This window comes from Lacerta agilis, chromosome 18 (genome assembly GCF_009819535.1).
Source record: "Lacerta agilis isolate rLacAgi1 chromosome 18, rLacAgi1.pri, whole genome shotgun sequence".
Classification (NCBI taxonomy): Eukaryota; Metazoa; Chordata; class Lepidosauria; order Squamata; family Lacertidae; genus Lacerta; species Lacerta agilis.
Window position 1 is genome coordinate 8737415 of NC_046329.1, and position 19705 is coordinate 8757119.

Consider the following 19705-nt stretch of genomic DNA (forward strand, 5'->3'; position numbering starts at 1 on the left):
AGTGTTCTTAACAGCACTTCCACACGCAGGCAGAGTTCAGTTCATGCACGGCAACTTAACTTGGTGAGTCTTTTCAAGGTGCCTGCTCCAGTAGCACGAGCCCTTTAGGTGCAGCTGGTTTTCAAGAAAGGTAACGTCTAAATTGTTCACCTTCTGGCCGATGTGATTCCATCCACATGCAAATGTTTCATTTCAGCACCTGGACGCACATTTGTAGCACAACACACCAGCACTTCCTTCCAGTAGGACAGGAAGACTCTGGCTATTGTTCACCGCTTCACTTGTTGAATTATTGGGGGGGGGGCGAGGTTGGGGAGGTGCCCTAGCCCTCCAATAGCCTTTGCTCAAAAGCCCCTACAAAGCTCAGATAAGAGGACCTATACAAATGGTAAGAGGAATGGACTGCCTCTCTACCTTTACCCATTAAAAACATCTCTCTCAACTCCCACCCCACTGGTGCTGCCTCATATATACCTCACTCCCTCTGCCATTTGCAGTGCGGACGCATGCTGACAAATGGCAGTCTGGCTGCGTGAACAAATGTTATTGTGTGTTTTGTTTTTTGTTTTTTGGAGGGTGTGTGACTTTGAACCAGATCTGAACTGCAGGCTGCAAGACAAGTTCGGAAGTGCAGCTTGGTCCGTCTCTGAATTTAAAGTCCTATGTGAAAGAACCCTTTGCCCCTCTCCCTTTAAGGCAGAAGTTGCTCGGCCGTCAAAAGGACCAGCGCTTCCGCAGGCATGGAGCAAGCGTCGATTTGAAGGATACACCCTAGTTTTAATTGCCGCCGTTTCTGTCCCTTTTGTCTTAGCAGAAAGGATCCAGGAGCGATAACAAATCTAATAAAATATTTGTTGGTGGGATCCCTCACAACTGTGGCGAGACAGAGCTCAGGGAATACTTCAAGAAGTTCGGAGTGGTGAGTTTATTGCGATGGCAGGCGTCAGGTCTCCTGAAAGCAGCTTCTTTCTCCTGTCTCCTTCTCCGTCGCCATTCCCTCCCTTACACCTGCAGTTTAATTTTTTGCTTCAGCAACGTGAAATATTCCTGTAGCTGGCTGCTCCTTTTTAAAAACCAAGCAACCTGCATTTCTTGGCATTAGTCATAAAAAGCCCCTGGTTCTAAGGTGTTCGGTTTCGGAATCCTGAGCCCATGGTTTAGCCTCTTCTCAAAGAGGAAGTCCCATTGATCCAGCATAAGGGTGTCTGATTTTTGCAAAATGTAGACAGCGTGGCTTTTGTGTATTTGTACTATTTTGTGGCAGAATTAATTTTTTTGCTAAGGCCTTGGTTGGGATTAAATGCCGTGAAGTCTGCTCTTGCCCCTCTGTCTTCTCAGGCTTGGACTGTCCAGCCAGTGTGATATCTCCCTTGATGCCCTGACCATTTCTAGGGTCCCCCCAACTGAAAGCTGGAGCCTCTGGTGAGGGTCTCAGTGGTCCCCTATTCATTAATAATAATAATAATAATAATAAATAAGCAAACTAATTATATCCATTCCTCGCACTTGGTCAAGTATGCCCCCCCATCCCAGCTTATAACAAAATCCGACGCAAGGGTGTAATGTAGCAGGGATATGTTGAGTTGCGTGTGTCCAGCAATCTCCTCTTGCACCTGATAAATGATTATGATAGTGGATGACCATCCTTTCTCAGAGCCCGGGAGTGGAGATTTCCATTGGGGCTGGTCAGTGATGAAAATGCCAACTCACAGAAGTAGCTCTGGTGATTTTTTGGTTGAGGTGCAATTTGCTTAAATGGTTCGCAGATCATTTCCATGCTTTGTTCTCAAGTGGGCCACATTCTTCACTCACCCCTCTTCTTTCTTTCTTTCTCCCTCCCACCCCCAAAGCAGGTAAGTCATCAAACAACTCATCATAATTTGGGCATGGGTTGCCTGCATTTATACTTTAATTTACAAGCTGCTTATGTTCGGAACAGAGGGAGAATTGTAGACTCCCAGTTCTGGGCGGGCTTTGGCCCTTATCTCTGTGCTCCAGGCACCTAGGGCCTGAAAAGAAGAAGGAGGAAGAATCGTACCAGCAAGCTTTGAAAACAGGGTTTTGTTAATAGAAGAAAAACCTATTTAATCACAACAGTGGATTTGCGTAGGTTTAAGCCTGGAGTGTTACCAGTATAATACATGAGGTGTGAAGCACAATTTCCCCTGAACTCTTCCCTTTCTCAGAGGCTTGGGTTTCTGTGGACCTTTCATTTCTAAACTTTCATTGGCTCACCAAGGAAAAGAGTTGACTGACTTCCAAAACAGTAAATAGTGTTATGTTTTATGCTGGTACTGAATGGGGGGGGGGGGTGATAATTTTAATGCACTGGCAGAGTGGCCTGCTGTTGAGGGATGGGTAATGAGTTTAATAATAGTAAGTCCAACCAGGGTTATCTGTATTCCTGTCCTCCTTGTTCCCCTGCAAATCTTACCTTTGGAATAAGCCCCCAGGTGTCCTGCTGATTTTTAATAGTTTCCCTTCCTTCCCAAACCCCAAAATTTTCACAGGAATTTAAGGAGCTCCAGCAGCAGCTTTAGGAAGCACCAGGAAATTGGTTCTGAGGTGTGCTGGAACAGAATGGATTTGAGAGGCGCAGGTGGAAGGGTGGGCAAGGAACTGTGCCAGGGTATTAAAACATCCTCAGCATTTGAAGCCCTTGGCAGGCCTGTCCAGCCACCCTTTTGGTTTCTAAAACCTCACCTAGATACCATGTGCTTGCGTTTTTGTTTTCTTAAAAACCCTGTCTCATTGGGACTAGTACCCTGCTTCTGTTATATATTGGTAGTCCTTCAGGTTCCTGCTCAGCATCAGTCCTCTGCACAAGCACTTTAAGCACGGGCCTACACGGTGTGTGCTGGAAACGTTTATGCCTGGCAGGTAACTGGAGGGAGAGGTGCTGAGTGGTGCAGAACTAACACAGCTCAGGGCGCATATATAACCCCGGCAGCTTACGCAGCCTGAAGCACCCCTCCAAACACCCATCTTAAACCACCCTGTCCTTCATTTTCAGCAAGCTTAGCTACCTCTCGGGTGGGTGTTCCTTGAACACAGCTTCCTGGGGACTCTGGTGGCTGTGGAGTTGGGAGCCTCTATGGGCTGCATGTGAGAATTCCCCACGGCCTGCAATCTAATAGACTCAGTTAGCCACTTTTTCAGCCAGCTGGCTGAAAAAGTGGCTCTCTTCCCACCCAGGCCTTTGAAGCGGGGAGCAGGGTTGCAAAATTTAGTTTAGTCAGTTACAGGTAGGTAGCCGTGTTGGTCTGCCATAGTCAAAACAAAATAAAAAAATAAAAGTATCGGAAGAAGTGTGCATGCACACGAAAGCTCATACCAAGAACAAACACAGTTGGTCTCTAAGGTGCTACTGAAAAGAATTTTCTATTTTGTTTCCAGTAGCACCTTAGAGACCAACTAAGTTTGTTCTTGGTATGAGCTTTCGTGTGCATGCATGTATCTGAAGAAGTGTGCATGCACACGAAAGCTCATACCAAGAACAAACTGAGTTGGTCTCTAAGGTGGAAGGAATTTTTTATTTTGTTTTAGTTTGGTCAGTTTCGGAAGCAGACTGGAATTCAACTTGAGATGCACAATTAAAAAAGGGGAGCTGGCTTTTCCCAACAGCGAATGTGTAAACTTGAACTTGTTCAGCGACTAATGACTACTTTTGCCCAGATGAATCAGAAACATAATGCTCCTGTTCGTTTGAGGTTTTTTTTGGGGGGGGGGCGGGGCGGGCGGGGCAGACAATGGGCATGGTATAATTGGGTAGGTCCCAAAAGGGAATTGACCCATGTTAGTAAGATCTACGTTTGCGTTTGGTAACCTGAACCCTGCCAAACGAATTGTCTTTTCAAACCTTAACTCGCCCCGGGTGGACCCATGTGTATCCCATTTCATTATGCAGTTGTCCTTTGGCTCCCAAAATACTCCCTGGGGGGGAATTTGTGGCTCATCCGGGCAAATGCTACCTAAAAGCCCTTGAGTGGTGCTGGGTGATAAAATTTTCTCCTTCCAACTGATGGCTGCTTCAGCGACTCAGCCTCGGCTTCCCCATGTGAGCAGCCCAGCCTCCTGGGGCTGGTTGGGAGAGGCTCTGAGCGTCGAAGGCCCTCCTTCTGCCACAGCAGAGGCAGGCTGAGCTGACCTGTAAAATGGGGAGCAGAGCCCCTCAAGCTTGCGCCTGATGGCAGTTTCTTTCCCCTTGTGCCTAGCTAGGTGACATCTCTTCTTATCTCCTTGTCTAACTAAAGAGGCCACCAGGAAGTTGATCCGTATAGATTTGTCGATCAGGCCTCATTTGCAGACTGTGGAAGTGGGTGGGCTGAATGTTGAGGACAGGGCAGCTCTTAAAGTTGCCATTGTCCCTCCTGGCTCGATTTCTCCAGAATGCCCTGGAACGACGCTGTCTCAAGGTAGCATTGTTCCGACGGCTTTTTAAGGGGATAGCAGTCCCCGTGTTCAAATATAAACCTTTTTCTCTGTGTGTGTGTGTGCGCGCGCACGCACACACACACACATCTCAAAAAAATACCCATGCAAGGTTCTCAAATAAGAACTCCACTGACAAACCAAGCAGACATTTCTCTTTTGTTTAGAAAATCAGAGAATGAGAAGAGACTACCAGCCTGTAAGTGCTGCAATCTTCTCCCTCTCCCCCTTCCCCACTTCTCGGGATGTTTGGCACAAGCCAACTTAAGCCCATGCTGCCTGGGAAGGAATATGCCTCCCTCCCTAACTTCTTGCACCATCCGAAGATTTGGGCCCTGTGGTCAAACACCTGATTTCAGCCGTCTGGGTGGCGGTGCACTTGAAATAAGTCTTCTCTTGAAATCACAGCCTCTGGGATCTCTGGGCTTAAGTGACAGCTAAGATTGATTTCAGAGGCTATAAAATTGTAAAGAATTGTGAAATCTGAATGGGCAGCCCATTACCTCACAACCCAACAATCTCCCACTGCCTCAGCAGTGCCCTGTTCACTGTTTGGGGAGATGTTGAGAGATTTCCTGTATTTGCAGGGAGAGCTGCTTAGCGTCCCAAACATGACAATCTTGCATCAGTTTTTCAGGGAGTCATTATTAAATGGCATCAGTTACCCAGGGGTGAAAAATACGTCTTTATTAGGAGCCCTGATTGTCATTTGAGGCTCCCTTTCCCTTGCTTATCACGTACTAGCCTCTAGATTGCCCCTTGAAAATGTACAGAGGTTAGTAAAGGGTAGTTAATGCAGGTCACCTGTTTATATGAGCAGACTCTGCCACCTTGGGGAGTTCTGTCTGCTTGAAACAATTACTAAGACGGCTACAAAACATGCTCTGTGTTCCTTGTTTGTTCCCCCAGCTGAGGCATCCGCCCTCCCTCTCCAGGGCCATCTGCTTTTCTCCCTATTCCTAGCAAGATGTGTTTTCTGCTGCTTTGCCACAATTAATCTGCACCTTGTCTGGTGAATTTTTAAAAGACGGGTGGGGAGGTAGCCCTCTACCGATCTGCGACTTTGGTTTGCACTTTGGCATTTGCGTTCTCGGTTATCCATTTGTTGTTGTTGTTGTTGTTGTTGTTGTTGTTAAAGTTTATTGCACTTACATATTAACACCTGAAAGAACCACGAGTGATCTTCTGTCTCTCAGCCTTTGCTTGGGGAAGGGCACTTGCCTTGCCAACAGCTTAATCTGCCTTGCTTCCTATCAGATGCTTATTGCTAGCCACTCCTCAAGCGTCCGATTGTGCTTCTGCTTTCTTCGCGTGGCCTCATCCTGCTGCCATGTGTTAACCCTCCTGTGGGAGCTTCATCAGTAGAATTTCCCCTTCTCTCTTTCCAGGTCACTGAAGTGGTAATGATCTATGATGCAGAGAAGCAGCGGCCCCGAGGTAAAGGAGAATCTAGTTTGTCCTTGAAATTTCTTTATCCTCTCCCTATGTCAGATGGCAAACTTTCACAACATCAACACACAATATATCTATATTGTTTACATTGCCTCAGGAAATTATTCCACCGAACAAACTACTACATGTAATTCATGCAATTCCATCCTCCAGTGTGTTACTGCTTTTGAAGTCAGGTGTTAAATGTCCGTCTCTGTCTCCTCCCTACCCGCCCATGCCCCCCAAAAGGTGTCTTTTAACAAAAAGGTTGACACCTGAATTGAGCTGCTTGTTTCAAATAGGCAAAGGAAGTGGAAAGAAGCAGCCATTTAGCTTATACATTCCCCTATGCCCCCCTTTTTTAGAGCATACGGGCTCTTAAAATCTGTTTTCCAAGGTTGCAGTTATTAACTGCAAGATTAGAACCTATGTTCCACTTTGCCCTTTTTTTGTTGTTAAATGACTTCAGCCGAAAGCATTGGCCAAAGGCCACGTCTGTTAAGTTGCTACTTGAAAAGTTTCGCAGATGAGGATCTAGGCAAGTCCCCTGTTACCCTCGAGGGGTAACTGCTTTTATGTTTGAGTGAGTGGGCTGTTTCTCCCCGAACTCAAAAGGCTGAGTCAGCAGTGCCTTCTCAGCTTCAGCCCCCAACAGGAATCAGCCCTTGTCTTGTCTGGCTTTCCATTCCACCAATCACTTTTCAGTTGGCTCTTAGAGGCAGTATGTTTTTTAAAAAACAAAAACGTCATCTGCGTGAGTTGCACCTAACCCACTCGGTAGCATGTCAGACATGCTAGGAAACAGTTTGCCATCTAGACTTTTCCACTCTTCCTTGTTGACTCCATTATTTTAAAGCAATATGTAAATTCTTCACTTCATATTGATTAAGCTGTTAAGTCTTAGTTTTTATTTTAATTTAGACATACATCTTTAGTGGCATATTTAAGTGTTTCATAGTAAAAGTACAGTAAACGTTAAGTTCTTTCTTTTCCCCCCCTCCCCTTCCTTTTCTTCTCTCTCTCTGTGAACTGTTTGTGATTAATATCTCTTTAGATTTTCTTCTCTCTAGGTGATAGATTATCACAGAGGTACAGGCCATTTCCACAAATGGAGGAGGGGTTCGGGCTTCTGTCTTTATTTGGAGTGTAAACTTAAAGTTTTCAATATTTGGGGGCAGGAGGAGTGGGGGCAGGCGGTTTTCTCTTATTTTGATGCCTTTTAATTCGTTTTGCAACAGCTTTGCACTGTTTCAACAGAAAAAATTCACTGACACAGTAAAGAGCAGCATCTTCTTGCATAGTTCCCCCCCCTTAAAGTTGGGAGAGGCAATAAAATAACCTTGCCTCTACTTTGAACCATCTTTCCAGCACTTGTGCTCGCCATGAAAACAAGTCCCAAACGTGATTATTATTTTTTGCCTAAACGACCCCCTAAAGCTCTCGCAGTTCAACTTTCCCAGTGACGAAGCAGGAAACTTTGAAGGCTTCCTTCCGAGGTTTTGTCTTTTGCCTTGAAGCCTTGCTTATGCCATAAGCTACCACCAGCAGGTTTGAAGGGCGCGAGCTGCTGGGCAGCCGCGTTCAGCTTCAGCCCTGTCCACCACAGGCCCCATGTTGCAACAAGCGTGTCCGGCGCTGGGTGCCAAACATGGGTGGCGAGTTGGTGTGGCAGATTGGGCCCGGCTAGGCTCACAGCCGGCAGCTTTCAGCCAGCTGGACATGATCCTGCAACCTGCACTAGCGATCCACCCATTCCAACTATGGGCAGACATGACTCTTGCGTTTACAATGCTTGCCTCTTAACCACTTTTATCTGTGGTGTCCTGCGGTTTCCATTTGCAACCCTGTGCTTTCTCCACTCCTTATTCCCATTTTACCGAAGGGGAATGTGTGCTTGAATACTAATTGGCTGCCTTTCAGCCACCTAGTGATTTCATGACTGACCTATGATATAAACTGGTTTCCCCCTGCTGCCACCGCATCCTACCAGTTTTCCAACTAACTTAGCACCAAGTATAGATTGGAGAGGACCACTGATGGAAAAGATGCCCACATCCTATAGAGGAATTTGGTCCACGTTTTTGGCCGGGGTCTGTTATGCTGCTTACTTACAAAGAGCAGCTTTGTAAACGTTATACTTTTAAGTCCTACGACTCTTGTCGCAATCTTGTCTTGGAAAATGGCTTCATGATAAAGCCAGCAGAAAAGCAAAGCTTTATACTAAGGCAGGGTTGACAGTGTGGCTGAACACTGAGGTAACACTTAAGGTCAAGAAACACGTCACAGTCATTACTTTTTTTTTTAAGCTTGCCTGCTACTGAAAACTAAGAGCACCTTTGAATTGCATGCAGCATTCAGCTAAATCTACACATCTGCAGAACGCAAAAATTGCACGATTCCAAAACCTCTTGCGTTGTTTTTGGCTGTTTGAGTCTCCGGGCTCACAGAGAAATGCCTGAATGATGCGGTGGAACAAGTGGGGTGTTTGGCCTTGAGGTGCTTCCCTCCCTTGCAGTTCAGCTCTCAATGCTCTCTTGGGTGAACTTGAGAGAGCTGCAGCGATCAGCCAAACCTATCTCCACAAGACTTCGGCTTGGGGCTCGGAATGCAGCTGGCTACTCATCTAGTCCTGATCCCCAACCTTTAATATCTGAGGTGGATGCATCCATCTGTTTTCTCCCACCCCAAAATGCCAAACTTTCCCCCTTGCAACGAGTTCTTAAACCTTAGTCTTTCCCCTTCTCAAAGCTCCTTGTGTTTCGGTCTCCTTATGCCTTTCGCATCCATTTTGCTCTTCGGCAAAGCTTCCCGGGCTTCAAGGGAACTCTCCTTGTGAAGCTAACGCCCCATATTTCTTCCAGTATCCTGAAGTGCTGCTATATCACCTGTAGCCAGGCGCCCAAGAGCTTTTCACCAACCTTCTCCCACTCCTCCTGTTGTCAAGCAATCATTCAGCTTGCTCACCCCTTGTCCACCTTCGCTACATTCTTATAGAAGTGGTTCTCACCCAACAGCCTCTTTTAGCGCTTGCCTACCTGACAGTTTTGGGGTTTTTTTCACCCGCCCTTTCGTCTTGTTCACAAAAGACCTCCCTGCCAACCTCCGTGACCCCGTCACCTCTTATCTGGGTCTGTCTCAAGTGCAGATCCCCGCTTCTGGGAAACACTCAAAATTTTTGCTTGGGTTTCCCCTCCTTCTGGTGTTTGCAGCCCTCCTTTCTTCGAACCTCCTTGCTTGCCTCTCATTTTTCTTCCTAACCTTGAGTGAAGAGCAGAAGAGCACATTTTTCTTCCGCGCAGGCGATTGGTAGCTGTCCCCGATAACGTCCTCCCCCATTTTAAATAGCGGACGTTTCTGAATCGGTTGTTTCTCGGATGCAGAAGCGCCCATCTTTCCGCTTTTGCCCTGCCAAGACTTCCATCTGCCTGCAGGCAAGTGAAAGAGCCGCTCTCTCTCTCTGTAGAGGCCGCTGCATCGTGGACCTGACTTCATTTATACTTTTAGGTGTTGGAGATGCTCTTAAAAGTCCCCCACAATCCATTTATTTTTAATTTGATTCCACCCCGCCCCTGCTCTTGTTGCTGACAGCAGAATTTTGACCTGCTGCGATCTATCTTGGCCTGTATCTTTGTGTCTTTTTTTAAGTAAGAACCTTTTCTACGATAAGGCTCCATGGGCTTACCCAACCATGTTGGATAAGCTTAGAGAGACAATAACTGTTACAGAGACTGTAGCTTTTTTTTTTTTCCTCTGTTGAACGCTTTAGAGCAATAAATGGCTGCTGTCAGTACTAGCTGCAAAGCGAAAATTAAACCAAGGGGGAAATCTTGGGTTTCAGGGGGGGAAACGATTAAACGCCCCCATCCCAACGCCATTTCCCACCCCAAATTCATTTTGTTTTCATTGCAAAATTTTAGAAAGCCGCTTTTGCAAAAGGCTGCAGTTGCATCAGCTAATAGTGGTCCTGAATCTGACCATTGGTAGTTTTCCAAGGGGATGCAGCATGTTCTGCGTAGGACTATATTTCGGATTTTCTCAGATATTTATTCATGGAATTAATTGCCAGGGAAAACAAGTTGCCCCTGGAAGTACTGCCCGTAATATATTCTCCGTCAGCCAAATTTCCACCAACAATAACCGAGAGCTATCACGTTTTTCCACCACCCCTTGGCCCCAGAAGATCTTGCCATTGGGAAGTCTAGCCAAGCCCCACCCCAAGCCACCTGAAACCCTTGCTTGAACCCTTGGTTCGCCCCTAATACTGTTCATCATCCTGTTTTGTGTCACAACACCCTGCTACCTTGATTCACTCTTCGTCGTTGGCTAGGTTTTGGATTTATTACTTTCGAGGACGAACAATCAGTGGACCAGGCTGTCAACATGCATTTTCACGACATCATGGGCAAAAAAGTGTGTAGTTGTAGTTTTATTTTACCTTAAGACAAAGCTGAGTCTTGGAGCAACTGGCAATTTGGCTGGCGGATAGGAGGAGCTTGGTGGGGGGAGTGTTGGAGGGGACACACACACACACAAGAGGTGACAGGAGAAGAATCCTCATAGGTGAAGCTGCATTGAGTGACTTGTTTTATCCCACGAGTCTCCATCATCTTGTAACAGAGAATTTAATTTTCCACATTTCCACAGATTAAGAAGTAACTTCTTCCAAAGTTTGGCACTGAAGAAGGTTTAAACCAGCACCTTTCAGACTGCATTTCTAGGCCTCTTGGGCCTTCCCTGAATGTTTGTTGCGGAGAAGATTGATGGACAAAATCCCCTTAGAGGCAGTGTAATGATCTTGGTCTAATAAATTAGCGTTTAGCAGGCCAAGAACAGGTGCTGTGCTTATATGCTCCTGCTACCTCATATCTTTGGGCATTAATACATTTTCCCTTAAGCTGGTACCCTCCAGGGGTTTTCTACTACAAATTCCATCAGCCTCAGCTTAGGGAACAATGCATTAATGCAAGTCTCCCATGGCTGGCTAAACCACTTGTTTCCTGGAACTCTGAACTGCGTAAGTCTGGCAGTGAACTGTCGGAGGAGGGAGGATGCCAGCACAGCACTTGATCTCTGCCCGATAAGCAGTTGTTTATCGACCTGAGGTGGTTGTGCCCATCCAGGCCAGCTTGTTCATTTGCATCCATCTTCCCATACAACACTCCTCTGTAGGAGCAGGTGGGGGGGGGGTCACTCACGATTTGTGCAGTGCAGGCCCAGAAATTTGGAAACTGCTGACGAGCATTTGAGGACCCTTTGTGGGCAGCTCGGGTTAAAATAATAGCTGGGGATCCCACTTGCGATTTTATCGTGCCATTTGACTGCATGCTAAGGCAAGCAGTGTTGAGGTTTTGCTTTAGATGTTCTACTGGAAGGTGTTGAGGAGGTATGATGGTAACGAGCTGGTAGAAGTTGGGCAGGAGCAGCAGGGGTGTTGTAGAAGGTGATTTTTAATTTTTTTATTTATTTTTGCAACGCCAGTGAAATCTCCACGTTGCCAAAGGCTCAGCTTCCCATTACCATTCCTTCAGATGTGTGTGCCTTTTATTCCATATTCCAGCTGGGGAGGACGGGAGGGGAGGGGTTGCACAGCAGCCTTTGAAAGGCGAGATTTGAACAAAACATTGACCGAAGCATCGTGAAGGAATGGTTCAAACCGGGGAGGAAAAAAAATGGGTCACTTACTGTGAGACTTCGATACGAATCCACATATTCTTTTTACCTATAATAGTGTTTTAACCACGATGCAGTTAAGTGACCTTTTGGTTGTTGTCATCTTCATACTGTGTTGTCAGCACTCCCGAGAGACTTCTGGGTGAACCGACTCTGCTTCCTTAACTCGCTCTGCTTTTAAGTCCCTCGGCTCTCGGCGTAGCTTCACGTGAGCAAGCGAGTCAGGGGAAGGAGTGGCTTAAGTTTCAGAGAGCAGGCTCAGCCTCTAAATTGCCCCAGCTTCTGACAAAGGTGAAAGGGCGACAAAGAGATTCTCGTGCAAAACCTAAAGTGTTTGTGGCTCTCCAGTCTGGGTTGAAACCGCAGACACTTGATGATAGACTCCTGGGTTTTAAAACACCCAACGCTCTCCCAGTTCTCGAGCTTTGTAATTCACAATGAGAAGTTGATTTTATTTTTTGAAAGCTCAGTATTTTCCTGCTATCCAGAAAGTCTTTGCCGGGATATCCTAGTTAATGCAGAAGTAGTTATGCAGTTTTAAAAATATTGCTGAAATCTTCTGAGTAGGAACTGGGGCTACTGCTTCACTCGTTTCGTCAGCTACTAATCAAATTCTGTAGCTGTGGGAACCAGTTCTGGGAACCCAGGAGAGAACTGCCTGATATGAGTCGGGTTTCAAAAGCCGTGCTCTCCATCCCTGCCTCACCGCAGAAGAGTCTCTGCTCATCTTTGTCTTTTTACAAAGCCAAAATCTCAAGACGGCAAAGATGAAGAGATTGCAGCGATATAAATGCCACGTTGCTTGCCAAGTGGCTGGAGAAACAGCAGACTTTGAGCCTTCGATGTTTGGGTGCCAAATACGTTTTTGTTGACCGGGTAGAGTGGTTCCAGCCATTTTGGTAATTCCACCCCATCGTTCTGCTGCTCCCCGAGAAACCCCTGAAATAGCAGCGTTGGCAAAGCCACTCTGCCTTTTTTTCTCTCCTGCCCTTTGAAAATGACAGCAGAAGCTTATTCTCCCCACCCGACCCCTTTGCCATATTTAATGAGCAACCAAACTGTCTGAAGGTTTGGGACTTGGGGCATATGACAGCAGTGGGGTGGGAAATCGCCTGTTTCCATCACCCTCCCAGCGGAGGGATTGAGTCGACAAAAAAAGAGAGGAGGGATGTTGGGAGGCCCGTTATCAGCACTGACTTGTGCAGCCTTGCAGAAGCAGAGTTAATCTGAAGTACACACGTTTCGTACGTTTCGCTTCCTGGCGTTTATATCGGGGCTTTCCTCCAGGGAGCTCAGGAAAGGTGCCACGGAGAAGGCCTGCTCGGCTTTAGTAAGGTGGTTGTGCCTTTCGTCTTCAAACCGTGCCCTGGGCTCTTTGGAGGCAAAGATCCTCGAGTTATTAAAGCGTGGCTGAGCACGTCCAAATAGTTAGCTGCGTCCCAACATTAGTTTAAAATGGGGGTTTATTCTCTCTCCCTTTCATGACCCCATTGCTCAGCTTCACTTAATAATTCAGAGTTTATCTTCTGCCACCCCACCCCACGCCAAATTTCAAAATTAGCTTCATATTTGGATTTAAAACTGGCTGTGAAGTTTTATCTTGGACAGGAAGTCCGTCTTAAGTAGTCCAGGCACTTCATTAAAGCACTGGGGTGCATTCGCTTTATGTGTGACACATACACCTTATTTACAAAACCAAAGCGCTTTTCCTCTGACTTAACACAGTATGAAGGTTTTGCTTCTTATTGACTCAACTGTCCATTTTTTATTACCTGCATGTTTGTTTACTTTTTTGTTAGATGTAATGTAAGGTTCTCTTATCACATCCATTCCTTCTGACATTGTTTGAGTTAATTGAGGTTCTTTAAGCATTAGCCTGGGGAAGGTAAGTCTCTATCTTCCATTAGACTTCTAAATAATAATAAAAGAAATAAGTTTATAAATAGGAATTTCTTTTTTTAAAAAAACAAAAACAAAAACAAAACAACAACTGGAAACTTTAAATGTGTGTTTCTCAGGTATGAACAAAGCCGAAATTGCAATTTAGCTGTGTGGCATGTTTGGCCACAAATTACACCACTTTCCTCATTGCCACCCTGCCAAAAAAATAATTTTAAAAAAAGGTCTGGCTTAAAGCTTTTGTACCTTTCTTCCATGATGTTCCCCTCAACCTTGCTTGCAAACCTAATTCTTCTTACCTGCGAAGCCAGGCACCAGAGCTGTGTGCGGAGAGCGAAAGTCTGTCGTGAAGACGGCACTGCCTGCTTGTTACATGAGCAGCAAACACAATGGAAGAGAAAAACCACGCTTGGGGACACCTTTTACCCCTTAACCGCTTTACGGAGCAGAGACTTTCGGAGCGGCTTCCTCTTGAACTACCCATTGTACCCGAGAAACACTTGCTTTTTTTTCCCTCTCGACTAGCGGCCTTTAAAAAAAGAAAAAAAGCTTGTAATTCTTTTATTAAGTTCTTAGCCGTAAGTCATAAGGTGCTAAGATTATGAGCTTTTGCTTTTTTAAGTGTTAAACTTAAGGGTGTGTGTGAAGAAGGGCAGAGTGGGGGGCGGGCAGCGGCGGCGAGCTTAACCGGCAGCCTCCCCTCCCTGAGCAGCTCGCTCTCTTTGTTTAGGTGGAGGTGAAGCGGGCCGAGCCTCGGGATAGCAAGAGCCAGACGCCAGGGCCGACGGGCACGAGCCAGTGGGGAAGCCGGATCATGCCAAGTGCTGCCAACGGCTGGGCAGGGCAGCCCCCACCTACCTGGCAGCAAGGATACGGACCTCAAGGTACTACTTTGCCATTGCCGGGCCCCGGCAGGTTGCGGGACGCTCCTGGGCCCAAATCAGGCTTGGCCTTCATTCCTCTGTGCGCGAACAAGCTCCTCCGGGCCGATACTGGCAGTCCCTGCAAATACCTTGCTAGGTTAGAGTGCGGAAGGGCACCTGCTCTGCCTCTGTCCCCAGGCATCTTCAGGTTCTCCATGGTCGGAGGCAGTCAACGCCTCTGAGCGCCAGCTGCTGGCAGGGGAGAGCTGCTGCTGCTGCTGCGCTCACGTCCCATTGGGGCATCTGGTGGGCCGTGGCGAGGACAGGAGGATGGGGTGCCCTTTGGCCTGATCCAGCAGCCAGACTCTCCTTAAGTTCGTAGGGAGCAGGTGGTTGGAAAGGGGGTTCTCTTCCCCACCCCCAAACCAAGTTCCATGCTGAAATAACTTTGAAACGGTCACGATCCAGGCTGTTTTGAAGTGCCCCTAGACCTTGGCAGCCAGTTTGAGACAGAGAGAGGTCAAGAATCTTCCTCCTCTGCCTCTTGGAAGCCCTGCTTCCGGCCCTCCTTCAGCTTGAGCTCGCAGCAGATGCTGCCTGCGATGAAATGACAGTGTCTCAGCTGTAGAGGCCCAGGAGGTGGCAGGCAGCGGTTTACTTGTGACAGCCGAATGCGGGTTAGGAACTCCTCTTTCATTTACTTTCTCCACCTCAATACGCAGGCCTCTGTAACTTAAAAGAGCGTGCGGCCCCATCTCAGGTGCTGTTTTTCAAATGCTGTTGTTTCAGAAGAGCCCCAAATAACGGGCTTCGCTTCTCGACATCGCCACAGTTCTGAAATGATGAGGTTGTAAAACGTCTGAGCACCGTCCTGGTCGGTATCTTGACCGGTCTTGTGTGGTTTTTTTCTCTCTCCCTCCCCCTCTTCTCTTCTCAACCCCCCCCCCCCCCACTTTAGGTATGTGGGTACCAGCTGGACAAGCACTTGGTAAGTATGTCACCGTTGTTGAAGGCCTTGTATATTGAGTATCCTAAGCCTAATTAAAGCAAATCAAAGGGCTGTCATGAAACAGAATGAACATAAGTCCCTTAATTTCAGTGGTTCTACACCGAGTAGTGTTTTGTTGCATGCAACCCAGAATTTTTATCATCGGCTTAGTGCTTCTTCTGCAGTTTTCCTCCCAAGAACTCTTTTAACTGCAAATTTGCAAGTGTCTTGAAGCCCCTTGAACAAGGATTCCCAGGGTTCTTGAGTGGGTGCTTGTGTGCATGAGCTGGGTGGGTGGGGTGAGCAAGGAGAGCTCAGGCAAAGAAAGGGATTTGTTTTACCTTTGTTGGCAGGGATAGGTGTGACTCTTGGCTTTAATTCCATACGATCCTTTGCCTTATTTCATGGAAATGTCAAGGAGGGGAAAGGGGGTTGCAGGAAAAAAAGACCACCACTGCCAGGATGCAGCTCCCAACAGATGAGGCCTGAAGCAGTGCAGGCTGGGATAGGATGGAAGTGGTCCCCCCCCCACCCTAAGACCTAACTGACCAGGGCAGCCGAGTCAGATGGGCATGGTATTACTACAGTCGTACCTTGGATTTCAAACGCCTTGGCTCCCAAACAAATTGGCTCCCGGACGATCGAAACCCAGAAGCGAGTGTTCCGGTTTCCGAACGATTTTCGGAAACCGGAAGCCGCACCTTGGTTTTCGAACGGTTCCGGGAGTGGAACGGACTCCTGGGACTCATTCTGTTAGAGAACCCAAAGTATGCCTGTACTAATAATAAACGAAAGCAGCCACAAATGTAGCTAGCCCCGCATTAGCTCATGTCAGTCATTTGTTTCGCGTTGTCAACCTGAAAAGATTGGGTGGTGGGAAGGGGAGGGAGAGGGAGAGGGGAAAGTGAACTCACTTTTTTCCATTTGCCAAAAAAGAAGTCCTGCCTTTTAAAGGCCTGGTCCCCTAAGCCTTCATTTTCCCGGTACAGCAAAGACAAATGTTCTCTCGCTCGCTCTATTTTTTAAAGCCGGCTCCCTGAGAACTGTGGGAACAGCTGGATTAAAGCTGTGCTCTTTTATCATTTCTCCACCTTGGTTGGCTTTGAAGAGCTGGGCTGTGCCCCGTTCAGTAGTGGGGTGGGCTACCAAATGATGGTTTGAAACAAGCCACTGCTTCATGCAGGCATTAGCCCTTGACAGCCCCATTAACAGCGAAAGCTGAAGGCGTGTGACCCGAGGAGAATCATTTCTGCTGCCTCTTTGTGTATTTAGGATTTTTAACCTAAGCAGCTGGAGGAGGGGGCAGGAATATCCAGTTTGTTAAGACTGCTGTGCCTCGCTTTCAATGAGAGCTTGATGCCACATAGTGACTTGATAGGTAGCTGATGCAAAAAACAACCCCAAAACCCCACTCCTCCAAGCATCCACCCTGTTGTTATTTCGCATTACATGTACGGTATTCTCCTGCAAGAAGGAGTGGGGAACCTGGGGCCCTCCTGGTATTGTACTCCAGCACCCATCAGCCCCACCGGTCTGGGGTGATGGGAGTTGTAGTCCCGCAACACCCAGCCTCCCCAAATAAGGGCTTCAGTTTTTATGTGGCATTTCAAGCACCATCCACGCTACATGTCTGTTGTCTTATCATTTGAGGATCAGTAACCCAGTTAAGCAGCGTGTTGGGGGGCTGGGGGGGGTGTGGAGGGAACCACTTAAATGCTGTACTTCCCGGGTGGAAAACGCCTGTGCCAGAATGCAGTAAGCTACTTGGTGCAGTGAATTTTGAAGACCTCCCCGCCCCCCCAAAGCCTCATAGGTCGCTCCCAGCTTGATGGAGCCGACTTAGGGCGTTGTAACATCTCCCCGTCTTCTCAAGCTTCTTCTCATTGGCTGCTCCTCCCCTTCCCCAGGTGGGTATGGCCCCCCTCCTCCAGGTAGAGGAGCTCCACCTCCACCACCGCCTTTTACCTCGTACATCGTCTCGACCCCTCCAGGAGGATTCGCTCCCCCACAGGGCTTCCCGCAGGGATATGGGACTCCTCCGCCCTTCAGTGAGTATTCCCGACCACTTTGCGGCACAGCTCAGGGTGGGGAGGGGGGCCCTACGTTGTGTTTGTGTGCATATACCCTGCTTCCCACGCGCCCATCCCGCTCCGTATTATTCTCACAACAACCCTGTAAGGCAGGTCAAGCCAGGAGCATATCATTGGCACAATACCAGCCAGTGTGCAAAGTCTCAGAAGATGCAGGCCTCCCCTGCTCTGATACTCTGGCCCTGGCCGATACAGCCCAGAAAATCTGGAGAGCACCAGGGTTGGGGGGGAGGCTACTCTGCCCTCTTCCCAACACTGATTCCATTTGAATTTTCCCTCTGCATGGCCTGCTGGTCCCCGGTTGGTGGGTGAGTAATAATTAGAGGAGGAAAGGTTCCTGAGGCCCATTTCCTTTCCTAGCCTTGAGTTGAGCAGGTAAGGTATCGGCTTGGGGCTTCCTCCGTGGGCCTCCCCACCCACACTTTTCGTGACTTCTCTTTCTTCCTCCTTCCCCGCTGCCCCCCGGCCTCCTCAGGTTTTGGATACGGTGCCCCGCCACCTCCGCCAGACCAGTTTGCTCCTCCTGGCGTCCCTCCGCCACCTGCCACTCCTGGGGCAACACCACTCGCTTTCCCCCCTCCGCCACCGCCATCTCAGCCAACTCAGGACATGAGCAAGCCACCAACCGCCCAGCCAGATTTCCCCTATAGTCAGTTTGGTAAGTGACGGCCTTGGGATCTGTGTGACTCCTCCTCCAGCTTTGACTGCTACCCTTCTCCTCCCCGCTCCCTTTGTTTCGTTCCCGATAGCTCCACTAGAGAACAGGATTGGGATTTTGCTTGCAAAGGGTATCCAAAGCATCCGTTGTGGTTGTCGTCTTTTTTCCCTGCCTTTAAAAAAAAAGAAAAGTGGGAGAAAGGGTGGGAGGGGGGGAGCCCTGCCTGTTTCCTTGTCATAGATTAGCCTCTGGAGGGTTTAGGCTTGCGACGATCATCCTTGCGATGTGAAAGCTGGCCCTTGAGATCAGACATGGTGCCAATCCACGAGAGGGAGGGTAGGATAAACTGAAAGTCTGATAACAACCACTTGAATTTCAGCTGTCTTGACATTGCTGTTACCCTGAGAAGTAGAGGGGAGGGGGCTATGAATCTGCACGAATTTCTGGCATATAATGTAAGTAGGCCCTTTTTTGTCTTTTAGCAACTAGTCCCTGACTTCTAAGCCTTGAACGGGACTGACTTGTCGTTTTTGCCATCTACATAGAGTTCAAACAAGTTTAGGGTAGCCAAATTTGCAGGCTCAAGTTGCACCTTGCGGATACTGCAGCTGCAAAAATTGGGTCTCTTCTTCTCCTACACCTTGAGATTTGCAGGAATGTGTTTGCAGATTCCCACACCAAAATAAGATTTTGTACAATTTCTAGTTATAAGAGGGTCTTTTTTCAAATTTCAGTAGGACTCTGTTTCGGCACCACCCAAATATTATTCTCAGTACATAGTCAGGAAGCTTTAAACCCTCATTTTCTTGCACCAGAGTCTTATCAGATTTCAGTGTTGCAGGAGATTCAGAGATTCTTAATCTTGCCCTCTTGGCTCCAGAGTAGGCTTTGCTTCTGAATTTCCAGGATTCCACAGTCTGATGAAAGGAGTCTTTTATGCCTTCCAGCTGAGCACATTTTGTTCTGTAACTTGTTGAGGACTTGTACCATTCAAACCTGTCTTTGAAACATCAGGGCCAAACTCTCAAAGGAAGAATGAGAATCTTACACCTGTGTTGCTTGAGACACAAGTTCTCTTCTGCATCTCAACTTAATCTGTTACATGTAGAATCATGATCAGTGGACACCAGTTGATCTAAGCCCTCCATCCATCCATGTGATGCTAAATAACTTCCTTTCCCAATACCACAATTCCAGAGTTTATGCAAAATAAAAAATAAAATAAATCCTTCCAGTAGCACCTTAGAGACCAACTAAGTTTGTTCTTGGTATGAGCTTTCGTGTGCATGCACACTTCTTCAGATACCAAGAGTTTATGCAGACCCTTCTCTCCCCCCACCCCCTCTCTCATACCACGTACTCTTAATTTGCTGCTGCCTCAAAGGGTGGTTGTTGTCTTCTTGTTCTCCTCCTCCTCCTTCCTCCTTTGTAGAACAACGCACCCTTTTCTGTAAGGTGGTTGGTACAAGATGTCCACTTCTAGGCTTTCAGTAGCCAAATCTTGGGTGGCTGCAGGAAGAGGTCCTGAGACCTCTTAAGATCACCTTTTTCCCCTCCCAGCAGGCTTTCTGAGCGCAGGTCATCTGTACCAGTACAGAATCCATTGAGCCCAGTATTGGACTTGTGTAGAAAATTCCATGTTTAGTTTGAGTGGCATAGAAGAGGCTCTTTTGAC

At 47.5% G+C, this 19705-nt stretch overlaps 1 protein-coding gene across 7 annotated transcripts in view; it reads left to right on the plus strand.

Moving 5' to 3' along the window:
• The window catches only part of DAZAP1 (DAZ associated protein 1), a 43407-nt gene that overhangs the window by 18721 nt on the left and 4981 nt on the right, over window positions 1-19705 (plus strand). For 2 of the 7 annotated variants that reach the window (XR_004425774.1, XR_004425775.1), the window contains exons 5-12: window positions 812-919; window positions 5820-5868; window positions 10190-10272; window positions 14162-14315; window positions 15253-15282; window positions 17190-17330; window positions 17848-18030; window positions 18410-18485. Coding sequence is in view for 5 of the 7 variants with exons in the window: in XM_033136479.1 (XP_032992370.1) it covers window positions 812-919; window positions 5820-5868; window positions 10190-10272; window positions 14162-14315; window positions 15253-15282; window positions 17190-17330; window positions 17848-18030 (748 nt within the window). In the remaining 2 variants the exon portion in view is untranslated. Of the gene's footprint in view, window positions 1-811; window positions 920-5819; window positions 5869-10189; window positions 10273-14161; window positions 14316-15252; window positions 15283-17189; window positions 17331-17847; window positions 18031-18409; window positions 18486-19705 lie in introns of those variants that run through there. The other 5 variants (XM_033136479.1, XM_033136476.1, XM_033136478.1 and 2 more) reach the window with 4 other exon arrangements.